General features: G+C 37.9%; 1 protein-coding gene across 1 annotated transcript in view; it reads right to left on the reverse strand.

The window, feature by feature from the left end:
- IL1RAPL2 (interleukin 1 receptor accessory protein like 2) overlaps nucleotides 1–21,408 on the reverse strand; it is a 582,426-nt gene that overhangs the window by 518,453 nt on the left and 42,565 nt on the right. The window contains exon 3 of the mRNA XM_040266517.1: nucleotides 8,346–8,499. Coding sequence (XP_040122451.1) covers nucleotides 8,346–8,499 — 154 coding nt within the window. The remainder of the gene's footprint in view (nucleotides 1–8,345; nucleotides 8,500–21,408) is intronic.

Consider the following 21,408-nt stretch of genomic DNA (forward strand, 5'->3'; position numbering starts at 1 on the left):
GAAGGGTGAATTATATTCTAAATACAGTTAATTAGTGTTGGCTTCCTGCTTGGGTTCATTTTGGGAGCTCCTGTAATTTATGACTGTCTTTGACCTTTTCAAGGCAGACATTCTACTTTATTGTAATAGGAAACCTTAGCCCATAGGGCTTCCCTTGTGGCTCAGTGGGTAAAGAGTCCGCCTGCAATGTGGGAGACCTGGGTTCAATCCCTGAGTTGGGAAGATCCCCCGGAGAAGGGAAAGGCTACCCATTCCAGTATTCTGGCCTAGAGAATACTATACAGTCCATGGGGTCACAAAGAGTCGGACATGACTGAACGACTTTCGCTTTCACTTAGTCCATTATCCTTAGTCCACCTGGTTTTCCGCCCACCCTGGCCAGGCACCGTAGTAACCATTTGCATGAGCTGCTTTATGACAGGAGATCCTGATAAGGATAAGGATAAGGATAAGGAATATGGAACTAATAAGCCACCACCAACCGGAAGAGTTCGGGAAAGGTCAAAAGGAGACACTGCATGTCTGTCCACTTCCCAGAATCCCTCTCGCTAGCATCCATCTTGGCTGAGCGATGTGTGAGCCATCAGGAAAGACTGAATTAGAATGATTGGCCAAAGACCACCCTGAAACTAATCCCATCACCATAAAACCCGAGACTGAGCCACGCGGCAGAGCAGTTCTCCTGGGTTCCCTTACCCTGCTGCTTTCCACCCAGGTGCCCTTTCCCAATAAAATCTCTTGCTTTGTCAGCACATGTGTCTCCTCAGACAATTCATTTCTGACTGTTAGACAAGAGCCCAGTTTCGGTCCCTGGAAGGGTCCCCCTTCCTGCAACACTGCTTCTGCTTCTAAGTTGCTCCAGTCCTGCCTGACCCTGTGCAACCCCATAGACGGCAGCCCACCAGGCCCCTCTCTCCCTGGGATTCTCCAGGCAAGAGTACTGGAGTGGTTGCCATTTTCTTCTCCCCAGGTGGTGCTAGTGGTAAAGAATCCACCTGCCAGTGTAGGAGATGCAAGGGATGTGGTTCAATCCGTGGTTGGAAAGATCCCCTGGAGGAGGGCACGGGAACTCACTCCTGTTCTTGCCAGGAGAATGCCATGGACAGAGGAGTCTGGCAGGCTACAATCCATAGGGTTGTAAAGAGTCAAACAAAACTGAGGATTGAACACACACATACAGTCCATTATCTTGCTCACCCTCTACCACTCCTCTTCTCCTCCTCCTTCTGTAATCACCTGTTTTACATTCCCATATAATCAACCTTCCCTTCTCTCCTTATCACTTCAACTAGCCTTCCACACAAAATTCAATGTGAGAATAAAGAGGAAAAACAAATCTTAGCAAAAACCACCTGAAATATGCTGTGGGAAACTGTTAGTTGTTGGCATCTTTGGCCTAACTACGGTATTATATACATGTCTATATGTTCTTAAACTACCCCCTATTTATCTGCAGCCTCCAAAAGATTAAAAAGAAATGTCTATAATAACACCGTACAAGTCTGCTATGATTTAAATATTAAAAGTATTACAGAAAAGTTGCATTTGAACAAAATCCTACTAAAATGCAGTAGGACAGCTGATTATTGAAATTAAATCTTATGACAAATTCTTTTATATTGAAAAAAATCATTTCATAAAGCCAATGACTACCTTCTAACTAATCAGTTTTGAATAACTGGATCTTTTTAAATAACTGATCTATTTAAAGCAAGTAACACCAATAGACTTTAAGAGAACACTTATTTCACTGAAGAAGTATTTCTCAGATTTATAAATTTAAAAAACAGCCAGAAATTCATCCTTTAAAACTTGCACAGTTGCAATACACAATCTTAAAAATCTCTATCTACCTGATTTTGTAATTAAGCAATCTTATGAATTTTGTATTAAAATTCCTAGCCCATGCCTGCATATTGCTAAACTCAAAACAAGTATAAGCAAGTTACTCTTTAAATAATTCCAGCATTATATTTAGAAATGCTAAGTCACTTCAGTCATGTTCAACTCTGTGTGACCCCATAGACCACAGCCCACCAGGCTTCCCTGTCCCTGGGACTCTCCAGGCAAGAACACTGGAGTGGGTTGCCATTTCCTTCTCCATTGCATGAAAGTGAAAAGTGAAAGTGAAGTCGCTCAGTCGTGTCCAACTCTTAGCGACCCCATGAACTGCAGCCCACCAGGCACCTCCGTCCATGGGATTTTCCAGGCAAGAGTACTGGAGTAGGTTGCCATTGCCTTCTCCATATTTTGAAATATGAGAGGACAATCTGTTAATTCCTCTTTAATCAAGGAAAGGAAGACTAATACAATTAGACAATATTGCAGCAGCAGCAACAAATAAAAATAAATCTTCACAGAGCAACCTCTTGTACTTCCATACCAAGAAGCCATTTTTTTTCTCTATGTCAAGTATAACATTTGAACTGTGTAAATAAATACACCAACTTGATATTTTATTATATGAACAATGGCCCAAGGATAAGTCTGAATTATTTTTTTCTAGTATGTAATACATACAAGGTACATTTTTATTTAAATAGAAAATAAATAAATTACTCTTTCAGTGGCTGAGGTTTTATCCTCACCCTCCCTTGACAGATTTTCCTTAGTGACCAAAACTCTATTTTCATAATGAAGGAGGAAATAGAATAGGCTCCATCTTGAAAGCAGGACTCCATCTTGGGCTGGACTGTGGGCTTTGAGCTATATGCTCAGTATCTGTGGAAATGACATACCAACTAGAAAGCAGACCCCCCCCCCCCGAGATGGAAGAGCCCCAGGACTCGTACCTAGACTCTCACCTAAAAGAATACCCTAAGTATCTGTGTAACCAAATAGAATCATAAATTCTATTATGCTTATTGGGGTATGACCACAGGCCTATGGATAATTGTCCACTGTTAACTACCTAGGCTTAAGGCATATGAATCACAAATTAACTTTGATTGTGTCTTTCTTTTCCTTTGTTCAGACTAGTTTCAGAGAATTTAGGGAGGTGGCTTTGAGCCACATACACTTAGGGTATATAAGGTTTTCACAAAAACTGGTTGGGGTCCTTGGCTAAGAGGAGACTCTGCCTTGGGCCCACTGGTGTAATAAACTGCACTCCACTATCTGCATTGTCCTTCTGAGTGAGTTTGTTTCCCAGAATGCGTGGCTACAACAATAACAGCTCTTAGGAGCTTAGGTGAAACAATTTGGGGCCTATAAAAATTAGTTTTGGGGTATGTGTGTGTGTGTGTGCATGTGTGTGTGTGTGTGTGTGTGTGTGTGTATGTGTGTGTATGAACTAACATGCTTACAAGAGAATGAAACCTGTGACTGACTTCTTTAGCATCATTCCCTCAGCTAACATTTCTCAATGATCCTTGAAAGGCATACAAAAGAGTCCCCAGGACAGAAAGTTAAATTCCCAAGCTCACTGATATTAGAATTTGGAGGAGATAAACGGGAATCTGTATTTAAGGCATCTCAATTTTACCACCCCTGGGTTTCCCCATGTGCTTCTGATGCACATTAAAGTCTGAAAAACTCTGAGAGGTAGAGTTCAGGTGAACTTTTAAATCCCTAGTTCAACTCTTTTGAAATTTTAGGGTAAGTGAATTAACACCTTATAAGACACCCCAAATAAGTAGCTCCAGTTCAACTTTTCCAGAATCTACAAAGAAAGAAACAAATATATTGTCACCATAATCCAATAGATGAAAGCATAAAAGAGGTTCGGTGTTTACTTTATTCTGGTCTGACTTAAAATATAAGCCAAACACTAGAACGTGACAAAGTTTACCAAATGACTCCCAAATGGAGGTGCTCTGAAAGCATTTGATAAGAATTTTGTGATTCTGGTTACAGTGATGATACTGCAAGGATCTGTGCAGGGTCAGGTCCCTTATTAATGATGTAAAACTGCCTATGATAGATTCTTCTACATGAATGAGGCAGAAGTCTGGTTCACACTGAGGAAATCAGAAATTAAACAAAAGCAAATCTTTGCTATTTGAGATTGGCCCAATATGGTAGTTATTTTGAAAGCTCATGGGGGAAGCAAAATATAATTCTAATAAAAATAATAACTCAAACTTTCACAGGAGGTACTTTATAAACTCAGACTAAGAATGATTATTATATATGCATACTTTATAAAGTATGTATATGTAAAAAAATTAATAAAATATATTTTTACACTTTTGTCAATATTCAGAATTTAGAAAAAGGTGAAAAAGAAACTAGTTGACTCTCAAGGATCAAAAACTTTATTAAATATATGAGTCATAGAAATGAACTTACTAAGCAAGTATCATTTTTAGTAGACTGATTTTTAACACTATCCCCAAAAAGTCAGCTAGCTAGACATAAACAAAAAATACTGTAGAAGAGAAATCTGTACTCCTAACATTAATGAGAATATGCTATAACTAACCAACTAGTTGATGTCAACATCAGATAGTTAAATGGGTAACTTCTCAAGTACATTAATGATAAGTTAATTACTGCAATCAATATTAACACTTTTCTGGATAATTTCAAATTTTACCATGGCTCAGATTTTACCCAAAATACAAAAATATGTATGTAAATTCTTACATACCAGGCCTCCCTGTCCATCAACAACTCCTGGAGTTTACTCAAACTCATGTCCATTGAATTGGTGATGCCATCCAATCATCTCATCCTCTGTCACCCCCTTCTCCTCCCGCCTTCAATCTTTCCCAGCATCAGGGTCTTTTCCAATGAGTCAGTTCTTCACATCAAGTATTAGATGGCCAAAGTATTGCAGTTTCAGCTTCAACATCAGCCCTTCCAATGAATGCTCAGGACTGATTTCCTTTAGGATGGACTGGATGGATCTCCTTGCAGTCCAAGCGACTCTCAAGAAGAAAATGAGCCCAGACTTGCTCAGGAACTATATAGTAGGTGGAATTTTTGTCAGTTTCTTACGGTCCATCACACCCACTGTCAGGGCTAACTTATGGTATTAGGTTTTGTTCCATTTTGCTGAAAATCAATTTCTAATATTCTCCACCAGGTAAGAATTTTCTGAGTCTTTCTTCCATTATGAGAAGATTGTTAATTTACACTTCAATTGTACTTCAGATATTAAATACATGTGCTGTGCTTAGTCGCTTAGTCATGTCTGACTCTTTGTGACCCCATGGACTGTAGCCCACCAGGCTCCTCTGTCCATGGGGATTCTCCAGGTAAGGATACTGGAGTGGGTTGCCATGTCCTCCTCCAGGGGATCTTCCCAACCCAGGGATCAAACCCACATCTTCTGCACTGCAGGTGGATTCTTTACCATTTGAGCCACCAGAGAAGCCCATTGTGTATGTATGTATGTATGTATATATATATAATGCATATGTACGTGCTATTCATTTGGAGTTGCTCCAATTAAGAATCATGAGAACCTCCCAGTAACATCACTCATTTATGAGCAATTCTGTATAAATGATATTTTGGATTCAGTTGAAGATGATTTCATTCTAAGAGCCCAACAGCACCTCATTCTGAGGCAGCCTTCACTTTACAAGGAGATTCCACATATGGGTTAAGTTCACATTCTAAACTGGTTCCAGTATATCTTTCCTGAAATGCTTAGTAATCATCAGTGATACCCTGAAGAGTTTAGAACCTTACATAAAAGTGGAGAACAGATATGCAGCAGCTGGTACCATGTTCTCTAAATTAATTGCCCATATTCCACATAGAACTAACACCCCAAAAAGATGTCCTTTTCATTATAGGGGACTGGAATGCAAAAGTAGGAAGTCAAGAAACACCTGGAGTAACAGGTAAATTTGCCCTTGGAGTAGAAAATGAAGCAGGGCAAAGGCTAATAGAGTTCTGCTAAGAGAATGCACTAGTTCATGGCAAAGACCAACTTCCAATAACATAAGAGAAGATTCTACACATGGACATCACCATATGGTCAACACCAAAATCAGATTAAATATATTCTTTGCAGCCAAAGATGGAGAAGCTCTATACAGTCAGCACAAACAAGACCGAGAGCTGACTATGGCTCAGATCATGAATTCCTTATTTCCAAGTTCAGACAGAAATTGAAGAAAGTGGAGAGAAGCACTAGACAATTCAAGTATGACCTAAATCGAATCCCTTATGACTATACAGTGGAAGTGAGAACTAGATTTAAGTGACTAGATCTGATAGATTGTTTGATGAACTATGGATGGAGGTTCATGACATTGTACAGGAGACAGGAATCAAGACCATCCCCAAGAAAAAGAAATGCAAAAAAGCAAAATGGCTGTCTGAGGAGGCCTTATAAATAGCTGTGAAAAAAAGAGAAGTGAAAAGCAAAGGAGAAAAGGAAAGATATACCCATTTGAATGCAGAGTTCCAAAGAATAGCAAGGAGAGATAAGAAAGCTTTCCTCAGCAATCAGTGCAAAGAAATAGAGGAAAACAACAAAATGGGAAAGACTAGAGATCTCTTCAAGAAAATTAGAGATACCAAGGGAACATTTCATGCAAAGATGGGCACAATAAAGGACAGAAATGGTAGGGACCTAACAGAAGCAGAAGATATTAAGAAGAGGTAGCAAGAATACACAGAAGAACTGTACAAAAAAAGATCTTCACGACCAAGATAATCATGATGGTATAATCACGATGGTATGATCACTCACCTAGAGCCAGACATCCTGGAATGTGAAGTCAAGTGGGCCTTAGAAAGCATCACTATGAACAAAGCTAGTGGAGGTGACGGAATCCCAGTTGAGCTATTTCAAATCCTGGAAGATGATGCTGTGAAAGTGCTGCACTCAATATGCCAGCACATTTGGAAGACTCAGCAGTGGCCACAGGACTGGAAAAGGTCAGGTTTCATTTCAATCACAAAGAAAGGCAATGCCAAGGAATGCTCAAACTACCGCACAATTGCACTCATCTCACATGCTAGTTAAAATAATGCTTAACATTCTCCAAGCCAGGCTTCAGCAATACATGAACCGTGAACTTCCAGATGTTCAAGATAGTTTTAGAAAAGGCAGAGGAACCAGAGATCAAATTGCCAACATCCGCTGGATCATGGAAAAAGCAAGAGAGTTCCAGAAAAACATCTATTTCTGCTTTATTGACTATGCCAAAGCCTTTGACTGTGTGGATCACAATCAACTGTGGAAAATTCTGAAAGAGATGAGAATACCAGACCACCTGACCTGCCTCTTGAAAAACCTGTATGCAGGTCAGGAAGAAACAGTTAGAACTGGACATGGAACAACAGACGGTTTCCAAAATAGGAAAAGGAGTATGTCAAGGCTGTATATTGTCACCTTGCTTATTTAACTTATATGCAGAGTACATCATGAGAAACGCTGGGCTGGAGGAAGCACAGCTGGAATCAAGATTGCCGGGAGAAATATCAATAACCTCAGATATGCAGATGACACCACCATTACGGTAGAAACTGAAGAAGAACTAAAAAGCCTCTTGATGAAATTGAAAGAAGAGTGAAAAAGTTGGCTTAAAGCTCAACATTCAGTAAACTAAGATCATGGCGTCCAGTCTCATCACTTAATGGCAAATAGATGGGAAAACAGTGGAAACAGTGGCTGACTTTATTTTTCTGGGCTCTAAAATCACTACAGACGGTGATTGCAGCCATGAAATTAAACGATGTTTACTCCTTGGAAGGAAAGTTATGACCATCCTAGACAACATATTGAAAAGCAGAGACATACTTTGTCAACAAAGGTCTGTCTAGTCAAGGCTATTGTTTTTCCAAGTAGTCATGTGTGGATGTGAGAGTTGGACTATAAAGAAACTGAGTGTGGAAGAATTGATGCTTTTGAACTGTGGTATTGGAGAAGACTCTTGAGAGTCCCTTGGACTGCAAGGAGATCCAACCAGTCCATCTTAAAGGAGATCAGTCTTGGGTGTTCACTAGAAGGACTGATGTTGAAGCTGAAACTCCAATACTTTGTCCACCTGATGAGAAGAATTGACTCATTTGAGAAGACCCTGATGCTGGGAAAGATTGAAGGTGGGAGGAGAAGGGGATGACAGAGGATGAGATGGCTGGATGGCATCACCGACTCAATGGACATGGGTTTGGGTGAACTTCAGGAGTTGGTGATGGACAGGGTGGCCTGCCGTGCTGCAGTTCATGGGGTCACAAAGAGTCGCACACGACTGAGCGACTGAACTGATTCCACATGAAGCTTAGCATTACAACTTATTAATTGTGACCTTCACAACTATTTCATTTGTAGCTAATACTAAAGTCACAGCAACTTTACTCTTTGTTTGGAACCTTTTTCTTCCTGTACCAAATTACACTTCAAGTCTCCTTTGCTATGATTTGGTAAAATTGATGCTTACCTGTAACTTTCAATTCAGTTGTTCTTCTTACAAGTTTCCCTTCATACTTAAGCTCACAAGTGTAATTTCCCCCATCTTCTTCTTGAACCTCCTGGATTAGAAGAGCATTTCCTTTCTGTATTATGATGCTTCTCCACATTTTTGGCTTGCATTCCTGCCGAGAAAATGTTTTCAATTAAGTAAAAAAAAAATTATATTACTAAGTCTTAGTAATCTCAGTTTAGTACTTATACTTTTTTATACTCTTCTCTTTAGTTTTCACAATACATAGCTAAAGAGTTATGTCAATGACAAAATACCTCACAAAGGCATCATATTTTATCCAATTGAAACATCACAACTATCATTCTAAGAATCACTTTAAAGGCCTGATCCTAAGAGCTGAAAGGCCTTAAAGACATACTGCAAAAACAGAAAAGCATACAAGATCTGCCAATGTGAAAGAGGTAGAAAGTGAAAGTGAAGTTGCCCAGTCGTGTCTGACTCTTTGCGACCCCGTGAACTGTAGCCCACCAGGCTCCTCTGTCCATGGGATTCTCCAGGCAAAAATACTGGAGTGGGTTGCCATTTCCTTCTCCAGGGGATCTTCCTAACCTAGTCACTAAATGGCATTTAGTGCCCTGGTTCTTTCTATGTAACAGGGATATGTGCTAAGAGTTCTAAGAGGACAGTGTTTGCTTAGCAACATAATAGACAACAAGAGTCTCAGGCATTATTAAAAACTTCTAATTGGCTTTCACTGGCAGTGATTTCACTACTTCTTATAGTAAAAACTAATAATAACATTCAAAAATCTCTCGCCGCATAGTTAAGAGATCTATTGTGGGATAATTGAGGGTAGGGAAGGGGGTCAAGAAAATTAAGCTTGAGGAATTCTCTAGAAACATAGCTAGGTAAAATAAGGACACAATTTGATGAAGTAAGGTGATGGAGAAATTATCCACTTACTTTCTGAGTTCAGTAATCTGTGACCAAAGAATAAGATTTGGTTTTTGAAGTCAATTATTTTGCTCTCCTGATAAGAATGTGTTGCTACTGGAATTGGATTTACTAGAAATGAATAGCTAACACCTTTCCATAGACTGACAGAGATACAATAGCAGAGTATGTAAGAATATTCAAACAAGTGGCTTTGGCTTTTGATAATTTTCTTAGACTACTTTCTACATATTGTTCCAGTTTGTCTACCACACATCTCAAATGTTTAACAAAAGTGGTGGTCAAAAGTTATATAAAGATTAGTGAAGGTGTAGGGGACAGCTGTAAGGGGGTGAATTGAATTGAAAGTCAAGTATTTTATCATGTAAATACTGGATCAATCAGTTAAGGCAATTAAAAAATTGATCATGCTGTTATAAACTGCTGTGATCAATGTATGGCAAAACCAATACAGTATTGTAACGTAAAATAAAGTAAAAATAAAAATTTAAATTAAAAAAAAGGTTTATCAGTCAAAGAAAAAAAAATTGATCATGAGGCAGATGACCTGAATAATAGTTGCAGGCAGTTTCTACTTTCCCCCTAGTATATACAATATCTCTTCTACCTCTTCTTCTCCCCATCCTCACTCCTACCCTCTGCACATAATCCTAAATATTGATGCAAAAGTAAAATTGGTACTGACTCTCAACTCCCAGCCCTGCTTTTGCACGAGTGTGGACACATGTTCATAAAATGATTTGGGAGAGTGAGTACCCATTTATTAGTTTTTACTGTAACAAAATTTTTTTTGCGATGATAGCAGTTTGGACAACAAAACACAAAAACTGACACTTAAGTTCACTGGTATAATATTTAAGAGATATACTTGCTTCATGTCCAATACAACTACCCACACACATTGTCAGAGAGTAAATAAAAGTAATAGTATCTAGGGTGTCTAGATATAAAACTGCCTCACTCCCTAGGGTCTTTCCAGAGAACACTTAAAGGTCTGTCTGAAATTATATTATGTACCATTCTGGCGAGGTTTATCACCTATATGAGATTTGCTTCTGAGTTAAAACTTGGGATATAAGGTTTCTGGGAAAATGAAGAAGAAAGACTGAACAGAAAGGAAAAAAAATAGTCCAGCTGCCACTACCGTCATACAATAATAATCCACAATTATTTTCGCATTGCTTCCAACTCTGATAGCCTCAGATTTCTAAAGAATCATTCTGAAGGTCATTAAACAAAAATATTGTCCCTCTGGGAACTTTGATAGGAAAGGGAAATGAAAATGGAGCTGCTTCACTTTCACATAGCAGTAATAGGGGCAGGCAAATGAGTCCACACATTCATTTCATTCAAAGACAAATGGCTTCATTTTCTAATGTCATTTTTTGGGGAGAATCCATGTGCAATTAGCTCTATTTTCATTTTCTCTGCGTATTGCTTTGTTTTTCCCCCATGAATTAATATTTAAAGAGTGTATGGGAATTACAAAGTAACTTCTGATGAATAGCCTGGAATCTTCACATGTTCTTGGGAGAGACACAGATAGTCCCAAATACTTTTCAAATTGTCATCTAGCCTTATAAAGGATTCTTTGTACCCAATAGAGTTTTTAAAAAAACTGTGGCATAGGGAAATGTTATCTTCAGGTCACCTCCAGCCCTCGGGGATAATGTAGTATACACAAAAAGGCAAAGTGGATTCACAGCAAGATGGCTCTAGGTCAAAATCTAGGGTTCACCCAAGTTCTGAGATCTTGAAAAATTTGCTTAACTTCTGTAGGTCTGTTTTTAATCTGCATGTGGGGACACTATACACTACCATATGAGCAGCCAGAATCAAGAGGCTTAGAGTTTATTCATTACACTCTTGTCAGGTGAGTGGTCATCCAGCACAAAGAATGCTTTCCATCCCTAAAGTTTTGCAATCCTGGATTATATCTCCTCTAAACCTCTGGCTCTGCTTCGTGAAAACTGGTGCTAATGGACTAATTAAGTAAAAACAAATCTTCACTAATTGATTAATCATTCCTCAGCAACATAATACTTTCACCCACTTGATTAACCATTGCTCAGCAACATAATACTTTCACCCACTGACAATGTATAACTCCTAACAGGCCACTCTAAAAGTAACCCTAGCAAGTAGGTAGAGAAACTATATTTTGTTCAGACGAGCCTTATAGATGGTATCCTACCCTGACAAACCCATCCTTCACAAAGTTACCTCATTGGCTCCTACCCACGTCTAGATGCCTATATCAAATTTCAGAAGTCTTTCGGGTTTTTTACTCCATTCTTCATAGCATCTCTTCCTGGCGACGGGCTGCTAGCTTACTGCTGTCACTGCTTTTCTCTTGCCCCTAATATCCCCATCATCTATTTCCTATTGGACAGACAACATTATCAGACTTCACTCCCCCCAGACCTGTTTAGTTTTATTCTGACAACCTGGTGGGAGACAAAGTGTGGGCAGCATATAGATCAACTCTCAAGATGGTTGTTTATCTGAGGACAAAGAACCAGAGTTTGGAATGTGAGCAGACCCCTAATATTGTTTTCAGTGTGTAATTCCTCTAATATTTAATGCCTTTGAGATCATCAAATTGAACTTCATCAACTGGAAGCTTTCATTATTTGGCTGGAGGTCCCTAAGTTTAATAAACAGCTTCACTTTGTGGCTCAGCTGTCCCTTCATAGAACAGTTTGCTATAGGACATCCTTGCTCAGTCAAAATAACATCAACCTTCAAAGTGAAGCTTTCTGGCACTTCCCTGGTGGTACAGTGGTAAAGAACCCGCCTTGCAATGAAGGGGACAGGGATACAGTCCCTGGTTGGGGAACTAAGATCCGACATGCCACAGAGCAACTAAGCCCATGCACCACAACTACTGAGCTCTTGCAGCACAACCAGAGTCCGTACACCACAACAAAGGATCCTGCATGCTGCAACGAAGACCTGACACAGCCAAGTAAATAAATAACTGATATATGACGGAAATCAAACAAACATTATAAGCAATCATCGATCAATTAAAAATAAATAAAGTTTAAAAAAAATATAAATCCCAGCTTCCTTCCATTCTTCCTAGCCTTCCCAAATGGCATATGTCACTTGCCAACAGTTGCTATATTGGGAGCCTATGATATTCAAAAGAAACATCCATGGACCAAGCCCCTTGAAGTTGCCAGCCACATTTGGATCTTGGCGTTCCCATCCTGAAATATTCCCCAGTACATTCACAGTCTGTTTCTGAGAGAGCATCATCACACCCACGGGTGTATTTCCATCAGGTTCATTTGTTAGGCATGGTTACTTCAGTTCTTTTCACAGCACAGGACTCATTTCTCATGGTAAGAATACCAGGAAGAGTCATTTAAATATTTATTCTGATTCGGAAGTTCAGACACAAAGTATCTGTGCGACCATAAGGCAATCACATAAACACTGGTGCTCTTCAAATACCTAGCACCCATTCCCTCAGACCCAACTTCTCTCCTTTCCTCTGGAGATTGGAATATTCCACAGAGCCACCTAGGCTTCTGCCTAACAATTTGAAGGAAACCAGAACTTTCTTTACACATTAAAGATTGAAGAGGTAGGAACACAATGGTGAATTGGGTATCAAATTTTGCACTTGCACTCCACTGCATGGAGTCTTTCCCCTCCCTAGCTCTATTTCTCAAACTTCTATCTTCACAGTCCTAATGGTAAAGTTGGTACCTCCACAGTAGTTCAGTATAAATTCCATATTCAAATAGTTGGGATATACTCTCAAGTTATATGTTCTTGAGCATGCTACTTAATCAATCTAAGTCTCAGCTGTTTCTTCTATTTTTTAAAAAGTTGGTGATATACGGCAAAACCAATACAATATTGTAAAGTAATTAGCCTAAAATTAAAATAAATTAATATTTTAAAAGGTTAGTGATAATATTTACTAAATAGGGATAATTATTGGCATTAAACGAAGCAATGCATATAAATGCTCTAATATAGAGCATGCTAAATCACATGTTAAAATCATGCAATAAATATTAGCCATAAGGAAGGCTGAATGCAAGAAATTGATGATTTTGAACTATGGTGCTGAAGAAGACTCTTGAGAGTCCCTTGGACTGCAAGGAGATCCAACCAGCCAATCCTAAAGGAAATCAGTCCTGAATATTCATTTGAAGGACTGATGCTGAAGCTGAAATTCCAGTACTTAGGCCACCTGATGCAAAGAGCTGACTCACTGGAAAAGAGCCTGATGTTGGGAAAGATTGAAGGCAGGAGCAGAAGGGGACGACAGAGGACAAGATGGTTAGATATCATCACTGACTCAGTGGACATGAATTTGAGCAAACTCTGGGAGATACTGAAGGACAGAGAAGCCTGGCATGCTGCAGTCCGTGGAGGGGGTGGGATGGGAGTCACAAAGAGTCAGACACAACTTAGTGACTGAACAACAACAAATTATTCTATTATTGTTATTACCCTCAGCATCCAGCTTTCAGATTACATACACATCTATCTGGATATGTTAATAAGTATTAGGTGTTAGTGTCATTCATATTTCTATAGCAGTCTGGAGACTTTTCAAAAGACAATCCAAAGTGGTTATTCCAAAGAAAGGGTTGATTTACTGTTTCTTATCTGACATACAAGGGACTTGGAAGTTGTTGCTACTATCCTAACAACAGGAAAATAGCTGAACAACCTGAAACTCAATAACTTCTTTTATTTACATCAGGTAACTGAGGTCACAGTAAAAGCCACTGTCCCAGAAGCTGGAGAGACATGTGGATACAGAGAATGACAGTTCCCTGGGAGCAGATGTAGCTTCAGGAGCCAGCAACGGGTAGGAACACTTAAAGAATAATTGACTAACTTATGTAGACTAAATGTGAACTAGCTTGAGAAATAAAAACCCATGGGTGCCCAGTCTTGGAGGGTGGCCCACACTTTGGTAAGTTTCACCTCCAGGAGCCCCATCAGGTTCTCAGGGTGAAGATCGAGAAAAATCTTGCATCTGACAGAGGATGGGGAAAGTAAAACATTTTGAAATATACCCAAAGTCTGCCCATGAAAGACCTGGAATACAGTCTCCTCTAGCCTTTAAAGTGGGGGAAGAAATAGTCAGCTCCAGTCTTCTCTATCTTTCCTATATAACAGGAAAGAAGATGATAGCGTAAGATGTAACATAAATGTAATGGTAATACCAAAAGGAGAAGAAAGGGAGAAAGGAACAGAAGAATTATTTGAAGACATGCTACTGCTGAATTATCCAAGATTACACTAGACTGGGCATGAACAGAGAGGTTTGGTGTGCAGATAGCCTACTATAAGCACGTGAGCTGAGTTTCGAACAATATATAAAAGGCAGGCAAGTAGGACATACTGGATAGAGGGGATAATGTATGTAGAAGCACTCAGATGTGAAAAGGCATGGAATGGCAAAAAATATGAATAGCTTTGATCTTTTGAAAATGGTACTGAGTAGTCTAAGCTCAGATACTTAAATTCCATTCTAAGATATTTGCACATTGTCAAGTTTCAAATTCCAGCTCCATCACTGTATAAGCTATCACATAAGGCTGTTCTAAGAACTGAATTAGCTAATGAATAAACATGTGTGGCAGATTGTAAGGCTCTGTAAATACTCAACAACAACAAAAAAACTACTAACTTTTTAGTGTTTAAAGTCTCATTGGAGTGCTTTTAGTAGTGGCATACTATGATGGAATGTGCATTTCTAAAAGATCTTCTAATGGATATATAGAAGGTAGTCAGATTATTTAAGATACATTGCTTAAACAGCTTTAAATAACTTTGATCTGTTTTTATCTCTTGAATGTCATTATTGTCATTAAGGATATATGGGAAGACCCTTTTAAGCCTGGATTCTTATAACAGTTTAGGAAAGATCAAGAGCAAACTCCTGTTAAATTAGAGAGAAACCGGTCAAAAATTATAAAAGTTGACAAAACATATCATTTTGATAAATCCAGACATTGTGCAGTCAAAACTCAACCTTTAAAACCTTTATTCCTATCACCAAAACACAGAAGCAAATGGTCATCAATGCATGAATGGTTAAACAGTGGTACATCTCTACAATGGAATATTGGACTCTTGCTCAGCAATAAAAGGAATGATATATACCGTAACATAGAGTAATCTCAAATCTATTATACTAAGTGAATGAAGACAGGCACAGAAGGCTACATATCATATTATTCCATTTATATGACAATCTGGAAAAATACAAAACCGTTGGGAGAGAAAACATATCTTTTTAGTGAAGACTGGGGCTGGGAGGAAAGGATCAAATACTAAAGGACATGGAGAAAATTGGAATGATAGAAATGTTCTCTATCTTGTTTATGGCATATATATTCACCAAAACACATCAAATTGCACAAGTAAAAGGATATAATTTGTGTTGTAGATTATAAAGAATAATGTGACTTTTAAAAAACCCTCAATCTTAAATTCCCAATTAGAGTTTAAGATGTCCTGGGTAACTTTATTTCCACCATCCTATGTAACATTTCCCTTTCTATAGTAGCAGCAAATATCAAATAAGGATCTTGGCCATTAGATTTTTAAAACATGTCCGAGATATATGGCAGACATTATTAAATCTAGTTTATATGGGTGGAAATAGAGGCCTCAGGGCATCCAATTACTCATCCACATTAATGGTATAATAATGACCAGAATCCAGGTCTCCAGACTCAAATATTGATGCGTTTTACATATATCAAATACCCATTCCTCAACAAAAATCCACATTTTTTTATAATTTGCAAATAGCAAATAACCATTTTCCCATGACTAATACCATATCTAAAAATAAAAACAAGGATGAATGGGTCTTAAACCTTGTGTCACTTACTGTGGTTTTAGGGGACACAAAACTGAAGCCTTCCTGGTATTCCTAGCTCATTCTTTCTGAATAAAAGTATCTTTGAAAATTCTAGTCAAATAGATTAAGATTTTAAGGATGCAATGTAATTTTCTGGTTATAAAATAAGGCATATATTCACATTAGATTTTTAAAAGGAATTCAAAATCCCCAAGAATTTTGCTAAACCATTTTTTTAGCAAAAAATGTGTTGGTCAATTGGGCTGTGGTATTTTGAGGTCTCCAAAGACCACTTTTCTCCCTCTTTAAGAAAATTGTCAGGATTTTCTGGGAGACAAGATGATGGAGTAAAAAGACTTGAGTTCACTGCCTCTCACAAAACACCAAAATCACAACTTACTGCTGAACAACCATTGAGAAAAAAGACTAGAACTTATCAAAAAGCATATTCTATTAATATATCCAAAGACAAAAAAAGCCACAATGAGATGATAGGAGGGGCACTTTTGTGATATAATCAAATCCCATAACTGCCAAGTGGGTGACCTACAAACTAGAAAATAATTATATGGCAGAGGTTCACTCACAGGAGTGAAAGTTCTGAGCCCCATGTCAATTTCCCCAGTCTAGGGGTCTGGTGTCAGGAGAAAGAGCCCCCAGAGCATTCGGCTTTGAAGGCCAGTGGGGCTTGAGTACAGGAGCTCTATAGGACTGAGGGAAACAGATATTCCATTATTGGAGGGTGCATACAAGGTTTTACATGCATGGGGAACCAGGGCAAAGCAGTGACTTCATAGGAGCCTGAGCCAGACCTACCTGTGTGTTTTAGAAGGTCTCCTGGGGTAGCAGGGGTCAGCTGTGACCCACTACAGGGACAATGACACTGGTGCAGAGGCCCCAGGGAATAGTCATCAGTATGAGCTCTCCCAGAGGTCACCCTTTTGGCACCAAGATCTGGCCCCAATGAGCAGCCTGCAGGTTCCAATGCTGGGATGCCTCAGGCCAAACAACAAACGGGGTAGGAACGGAGCCACATCTATTAACAGACAGGTTGCTTAAAGTCATCATGAGCTCACAGCCACCTCTAGACATGCCCCTTGACACAGCCCTGCCCACCAGGGACAAGACCTAACTCCATCCACCAGCGAGCAGGCAGCAGTCCCTCCCACCAGGAGGACTGCACACACACACACACACACACACACACACAGAAGAACAACTAAGAGAAGTGGAGATATGCTAATGGCCTGAAAAGGAATTCAGAATAGAGATCTTGGAAAAAGAATGAAGGCACAAACCAAGATACAAGCCATGTTTAACAAAGAAGTAGAAGACTTAAAGAACAAATAAACAGATATGAACAATACAGTAACTGAAATGAAAAATAAACTAGAAGGAATCAACAGAAGAATAAATGAGACAGAAGAACAAATAAGTGAACTGGAAGACAGATTGGTGAAAATCACTGCCATGAAATGGAATAAAGAAAAAGGAGTGAAAACAAAAGAGGAGAGTCTAAGAGACTCATGGAACACCATCAAACACAGCAACATGAGCATTACAGGGGTCCCAGAAGGAGAAGAGAGGGGAAAGTTCTGAGAAAATGTTTGAAGAGGTAAAGTCCAGGAAAAACATACAGTCTCATATAGGACAAATCCAAGGAAGAACATGCCGAGACACATATTAATCAAACTGACTAAACTTAAAGAGAAAATATTAAAGGCAACAAAGAAAAAGCAACAAATAACATACAAGGAAATGCCCATAAGGTTATCAGCTGATTTTTCTGGGTAAATTTAAATGAACATATTTAGAAAACAGAAATAGACTCACAGGCTATGAAAACAAACTCATGATTACCAGAAGGGAAAGGGAGGATGAGGCATTAATTAGGAATTTGGGATGAACACACACACATCATCATATATAAAATGGATAATCAACAGTGACCTACTGTATAGCATAGTGAACTCTACTTAACATTCTGCAACAACTTATATGGAAAAAGAATTTGAAAATGAATTGATATGTATAATGAAAAAAGAATGGATATGGATATGTATAACCGAATCACTTTGCTGTACACTTGAAACTAACACAACTTCATAAATCAACTATACTGAAATGCAAAATAAAAATAAAAAATAAAATTTTGTATTATCCAACTTAGCATCAAGAAAAAAGGAAAATTATCAGAATGTATAGCAAGATAAGTGGTAAAGATGGCGCTAGTGGTAAAGAACTCGCCTGACAAATGCAGGAGAGATAAGGGACATGGGTTTGATCCCTGGGTCAGGAAGATCCCCTGGAGGAGGGCATGGCAACCTATTCCAGTATTCTTGCCTGGAGAATCTGATGGACAGAGGAGCCTGGTGGGCTACAGTCCATAGGATCATAAAGAGTCTGAAGCAACTGAGCACACACATATACTTGTAATGAGCTATTATCCCTCCTCCACTATCATGTAATGAAATGTTATTATACACTAAATTTTCATATACACATAATTTATTTTCTGGATTTATTCAACTAATCTATTATTTTTAAACTTATTATTTTAATTGATATTGTTTTGTAGTAATTTCAATATCAGTTAGAATAAGTCATCTCTCATTAATGATTTTTTTTTCTGAAATTTCATTTGCAAAGCTGATACATTCATACATACATATGAATTCTATAATGTTTATATTGTCTAATATTTTAAAAATTCATATTTTAGCAAATGGGATTCATTATTTATATGATATTGGGAATAACTGATCTTTTTTTCTGAGATCTTCCAATGCATAAACATGCTCTGCCTTTCCATTGATTTAGACAATATTTTATGTCCTTTAACAAAACTATAGTTTTATATAGGTTTCCTTCCATAATTGTTAAAGGTATTCCAAAATGCTTCATAGATTTTTTATTGTTGTAAATGGGACAATTTCATTTTTTCCTTTACATGTTTAATTGATTATTACTGAAAAAAATAAAAATCATTAAATATTTTGTATATTTTTATTAAGCTACCTTATCAAATGATCTCATTGATTCTATTTTTTGTTGTTTAGTCTCTTGGGTTTTCTTGGTATACTGTTATACAATCTGAAAAATAAGGTTATTTTGTCTCTTTTTTCCAATATTTATATAATTCATTTAATTTTCATATGGCATCAGCTAGAACCTCCAAAACAATGTTGAACAATAGTACTGATAGAGATCATTCCTATCTTGTACGTCATGAATGGAAGGATATGTTTACAAGAATGTTTTTTTAAATACTGTGACTATTAAAAAAAAAACTAGGAAAAAAATGAATATCCATCTAAAAAATGGTTGAATAAGCCAAGTTTATATCTTGCCTATGAACTATGATGCAGCTATTAAAAATCAATTAGATATCAACATGCACATAGTAGATACCCAATAAATATATAAAAAATGAATGAATGAATTTACACTGACCGATCCATGATGCCCTTATCCACTCCATTATAACCAATGGCAAACATCTGAAATTAAGATAATTGTGGCAAGGACAAGGATTCAGACTTTGACCATATTAACATCAGCCTTTTATCAACCGAGGAAACTAATTACATAGATGTGTGTTTTACCCCCAAGGTATGTATTTGTATTTTCATCGCTAATGTCCTACTAAGGTTAGCGAATTCTTTTGTTTAGAGATGGGATAAAGGGACTCTACACTCTTGGGTCAAGTGTTCTCAGTGAATAATTAGGTTGTTCTAGTGTTCTTCTTAGTTCAATAAAGAAAAGAATCTTTACCTCTCATTTCAAAAATATTTCTAAAAGCACTGACATCATTGTATGTTCTGTTCTAATATCTAAGCCCATTCATAGCATCAAGAGGAAGTGCTAAAAGTGTAGCATCTCCTCTCACTTCTTTTTGCTAACTAAAAGAGTTCAGATAAAGGACTTTCAGACCCCTAACACATGTCTCTTTACATTCCAAGGACAACCAGGATAGATTTACTCACTCATCTTTAAGAACACGCCCCACTAACAAATGAGTCATCTCTACCTTCCTGTCCAGCTGTGACTGACTAGGTGCAGGCAAGGAAGAACAGTCCTCAAAGGCCTGCCATAACAGGATGGTTGGAAAAGAAATAAGTTTAAATATTATATATATATATGAAAAGAAGACTGAGGAAAGGATCATGCAAGCATATACTTTGCACTGTCAAAACACTGGAGATAATACATTGTACATTTCTAACCTTGTATATGCATCAGAATAAACTCTGGGGAAGTGTGTCATCCTCTTTTCATTGCTGTGATCAGAGCAAAATCACTTCATGTTCAGTCTGGTAGGAAATGTACAGATTGCAAAGCAAGCAAGGCAGATGATCAAATTATTGACGAAAAAGGAAATGTTTTTCCAATACAATACATTTTGTCAAGGATTTACTTGAAACCTTGTGTGAAAAGTGGGGTTAACAACACCATTGGGAGCTTCAGAGGCTCTGTAACTTTTTATTTTAATTTTTCATCCTAACCCATTTGTATAGTGGGTGAGTGGAAGGGTCCAGGAGCCAAACTGCAAGTCACAAACTGCTGTGTGAGTTTTGAAAAGTCATTTAACTTGTCTGAATCTCCAGTCACTTATTTTGTAAAATGGGGATAATAATAATATCTACTTAGGACAGTAGAGATTGAGAATATAGAAACTGAATTAATCCATATAAAACACTTAGAATATGGCATATAGTGAGTAGTTAATAAATGTTACTCATCATTATGATTATTATCAATTACAAAAATGTTATAGAAATATTAAATGTTATTATCCAGACAGAAGTGGAAAAACCCTTTGCCTCACCATCATTAGTCCATTTCTAAGAAAAAGTAAGGATTGGCTCTTCCCAGGGGGGAAAACTGCTTTGATATACAATGACAGTGGTGATGTCTAGAGATGTGAAGAAGGGAAGAAAGAATTTAGTGGGAAGATAAAAGATGTGATAGAATGAACATTATAAGAGAAAACTTCTGACCTGGATTTTACTCATATTTGCTAACTCATGAGCTAGTCTACCTCCCTTTCTGAACCATAAAATTGAAATAAAAGCTTTCTTCTCTGTCTTATAAAAGTGCCTGCAATTGAGACTGGGTTTAGCTCTAAGCCTATTGCAGGAGAGGGTAGCGATTAATAGAATGGACTCTGGAATCACCCTGCCTTGACTATAAAATGAGGCTTTGTTAGTTTAGTAGCTTTGAGTAAGTCTCAACATTCCTCTAATACTCAAGTTTTTCTCTACTAGATGAGGA

This window comes from Oryx dammah, unplaced genomic scaffold (genome assembly GCF_014754425.2).
Source record: "Oryx dammah isolate SB20612 unplaced genomic scaffold, SCBI_Odam_1.1 HiC_scaffold_23, whole genome shotgun sequence".
Taxonomy (NCBI): Eukaryota; Metazoa; Chordata; class Mammalia; order Artiodactyla; family Bovidae; genus Oryx; species Oryx dammah.